General features: G+C 41.0%; 1 protein-coding gene across 2 annotated transcripts in view; it reads left to right on the forward strand.

The window, feature by feature from the left end:
- The window catches only part of pacs1 (phosphofurin acidic cluster sorting protein 1), a 60,497-nt gene that overhangs the window by 47,929 nt on the left and 8,817 nt on the right, over positions 1-3,751 (forward strand). Inside the window, exons 11-15 of one of the 2 annotated variants that reach the window (XM_032499301.1) lie at positions 1,811-1,909; positions 2,172-2,278; positions 2,579-2,714; positions 3,121-3,225; positions 3,306-3,412. In XM_032499301.1, the coding sequence (XP_032355192.1) occupies positions 1,811-1,909; positions 2,172-2,278; positions 2,579-2,714; positions 3,121-3,225; positions 3,306-3,412 (554 nt within the window). The remainder of the gene's footprint in view (positions 1-1,810; positions 1,910-2,171; positions 2,279-2,578; positions 2,715-3,120; positions 3,226-3,305; positions 3,413-3,751) is intronic. The other variant, XM_032499302.1, reaches the window with a different exon arrangement.

Raw genomic sequence — 3,751 nt, forward strand, 5'->3', positions numbered from 1 at the left:
TGTGTGTGTGTGTGTGTGTGTGCGTGCGCGTGCGCGTGCGCGTGCGCGTGTTTTAACTCTACAAATATTGTGGAAAATATCTTCTGCCTGACCTAGATCATTGCTTAATTCTTGCTTATATTCTTGTAATTCATTTTATTTTGACATTTATTTCATTCTTTTTCAGCTGTTTAATATTGCTATTATTTCCATACATGTCTATGCTTATTTTTTGTGAGTTGTTGGGCATTTGGGGGGGGTGGGTGGATTGATGGGAAAATGGGGGAGGATATTTTTTCTTTTCATTTTTTTTTTAAACAGTGATTTGTACAGACTTTAAACTTGTACCAATGTTGTTGCACCAATACAAATTTTGTTAAAAAATTATTATAAAAAAATATGAGAAGCAATGAACACTATTCGGTCACAACCAGTCAACATACAGTATGTAATCTATAATGAGTGGTCACAAGTAGATTGTATTAAGTGATTATAAACCAAAAAGGTGTTTTAGATTATTGAGTTTAAACTCTCAAACCTTTTTCAGTTTTTGCCTCCAATTAATTTTGTTTTGATCTGAGATTTTGGATTGCATTTCTTGGTATTGTTTTTCTTTCTCTAAATGTAGTGTACCTTTTAAGCATCATGGCAGTTGTTGCTGTAATGTTAATTTCAAAAAGGGCTTCACACTAGGCCTGCACAATTCAGGGAAAAATATGAATCACATTTTTTTTTTGCTTAGAATAGTTATCACGATTCTCTGCCACGATTATTTTCTCCCAAAGTGTAATGTTTATTGCACACATGAACCATGACAAAACCAAAAAAATTGGCAGTACCAAACATAGATTTTTTTTTTGGCACATTGAGCATCACCATAAGCCTGTAAACATAGAGGCTTCAATGAAGAGAAGGGAGAGCATGGCAGAGTTTGGAGCGCTTTAAAACCTTTTATACAGTCTGTTTAAAACTCACAGAAGAAAGTAGCAGCGTTTGTGATGCAGTTGGCTCGTAAAATTAAATAAGGATTGAAGTCATTTTTTTAATGACTTTGATTCTTATTTAATTTTACTTTTTACTTTAAAAAAAAAAAAGGAATTAAAAAAATACTAAAATCAAGCTCATTTAAAAATTAACAGGGTGAATCGAGATTGTGATTTTATAACGATTAATCGTGCAGGCCCACTTCACACTCACAGTTTACACATGGCACTCGATAGCATACAGTAACATAAAACAGTGTAACAATGAATGCACCACAAATTGAAGCAGCATAAGCTTGAAAACAACATGCGGCTCTGCATTGATGAGATAAACGTCCCAAATTTGAAGCCAATGAAAATCGCCATGCAGCGAGACAGTGAGCTTATAGAACATTTCAGAAATGTTTCCTCAAGGGAGCAGAAATCCAACAGCGTCTTTGACAGTTGCCATCTGCTCAATAAAAAGTGTTTTGAATCTCGCTGTGCTGAATGGATTTCCCTGGATGTCTTGGCTACATTCAAACAGCTGTAGTTCCCTCTTTCATAGTAATACTGAAGTAAGCCTTTTAGTGTTGTGACTAGTGTCTGCACACTTCCTAAAAAAGATGTTTTTAGTGTAAAACCTCTGCTTTCATTTCAGTCAATAGTTTTAAATCCTATTTATTAGTGTGAAAATGAATAACTGCGTAAGGTAGTGGAGAAAGCTAATATATTTTGCTGTTACGTTAGATCGGTTAGGATGTTTTTCCCCTGTTGCTGTATAATAAATTCTGTTGGTAAAGTTGTATATACTAAATGTTGAGTGTCATCAGGCCTGAAGACTGACTGTTGATCCTTTGTCTTACCAGCAGGGAGAGCAGCCTGCTTTAGAGAAGATGAAACATTCTCGCAGCCGCAACCTGGAGGAGGCCCTGTCTGAGACCGACACACTGGTAAGACTCGCGTGCGTGCGTGCGTGTGTGTGTGTGGGTGAAGTAGAGAGAGTTGCATCTGTGCAGTATGTGAGACAGATTGAGAGAGACAGATATTACAGAAGAATGGGATGCAAAGTGATGAAGTGTCTTTAAAAGATGGCTTAGGATTGCCAGTATCTCCTTTTTCTGACACTGACAGTCTGTTGTGTGTGTGTGTGTGTGTGTGTGTGTGTGTGTGTGTGTGTGTGTGTGTGTGTGTGTGTGTGTGTGTGTGTGTGGTAGGAGCTAACATCAGGAGCTGTTTGCTGAGGTGGGTCCCTGCATTATGGTGTCAGTGGCAGAGAAACCCCGTACACCTCTAAAGAGCAGCAAAAGTGAAACCCAGGCCATGCCATCACCAAGGTAACCAATCATCCCATACTACAAAAAGAAAACTCACATGGGGACAAAAGATATTTAATTTCATTTGAATATGTGTTGTTCATGTATGGCTAAATATTTTGAGCAAACTTAATATTTTTGGCTTTACTGTTACTTACTGAGATCCCTGAGGTCATTCTTTCTTTGTCTGTTGAGGCCTAGAATAAAAGACATACCTTAAAGGTCCCAGAAACACTGACCACTCGGAGCCGACTGGGCTTTTTTAGAAGCTGCCTGCATTTAAAAGAAATTTCAACCTGTTTTTTAATCATGCCCCCCCAGGTTGGACGGGGGACATACGCCCAGACAAAAGCGTATTAGCACTCCCATGAAGGAGAGACAGCTGTCCAAACCCTTGAGTGAACGGACCAACAGCTCAGACTCAGAGAGATCCCCGGAGTTGGGACACAGCACTCCGGTAAGTCAGCATCCTTTCCAGGATCTTAACATTAGCTGCAGCATCATTCTAACCTTGGACATAAGTCATCATGTTGCGCCAACATGCCTATGCTCTGTGTCCTCCTCTACTCGCTCCCTACTTGCCTTTTCAAAATAAAGAACACAAATGCATCCTGATAATCTACGACATGCCTGGAGCATGTGCGTGCTGATTCACCTGAAGAGGGGTTTATGTTATGTACTCTGTGTGTGTGTGTGTGTGTGTGTGTGTGTGTGTGTGTGGTGTGTGTGTGTGTGTGTGTGTGTGTGTGTGTGTGTGTGTGTGTGTGTGTGTGTGTGTGTGTGTGTGTGTGTGTGTGTGTGTGTGTGTTGGTGTGTTTGTGGTGTGTGTGTGTGTGTGTGTGTGTGTGTGTGTGTTTGTCTAGCTCCTGAGGAAGGCAGTGTACGACCAGCTGAACCATATTCTGTTGTCAGACTCCGCGCTCCCAGAGAGCCTGATCTTGGTCAACGGCGCTGACTGGCAGGGTCAGGTAAGTGTGTGTAAAACATTTCCTAAACAACATCTGGTGGGTGTTTTTCATCATGCATCTAAACCGTTTGTGCATTGCAGTACGTTGCAGAGCAGCTCCAGGTACAGAGGCACCCGGTGGTCTGCACATGTTCGTCGGCTGAAATCCAGGCGGTGCTGTCAGCTGTGCTCACTCGCATCCAGAAGTTGTGAGTGAACATTCACTCACACACACGCAGAAACACACACGTTATGTGTACAGATGGTTTGCAGGATGACTCATCTTCTTTGTCTTATTTCCTGCTCTAAGCCTTATTTTTCTGTTTCCTATCCTCTGCTTCTCTGTTTGACCTTTTTTCTCTTCTTCTCCTTCGTCCTCCACATCTCTCCCTCCTCCTCGTCTTTGCCCTCATGACTCCACATCTATAACTTCACTTCTTTTCATGCCAAAACAATACTTTTAATACCTCTCTTATCTCTCCCTTTTTCTCCTCCTCACCCTATTTTGTCTCCCTTTCCCCCTCTCTCTCTCTCTCTCTCTCTCTCAC

The sequence above is a fragment of the Etheostoma spectabile genome, chromosome 19, assembly GCF_008692095.1.
Source record: "Etheostoma spectabile isolate EspeVRDwgs_2016 chromosome 19, UIUC_Espe_1.0, whole genome shotgun sequence".
NCBI classification, from domain to species: domain Eukaryota; kingdom Metazoa; phylum Chordata; class Actinopteri; order Perciformes; family Percidae; genus Etheostoma; species Etheostoma spectabile.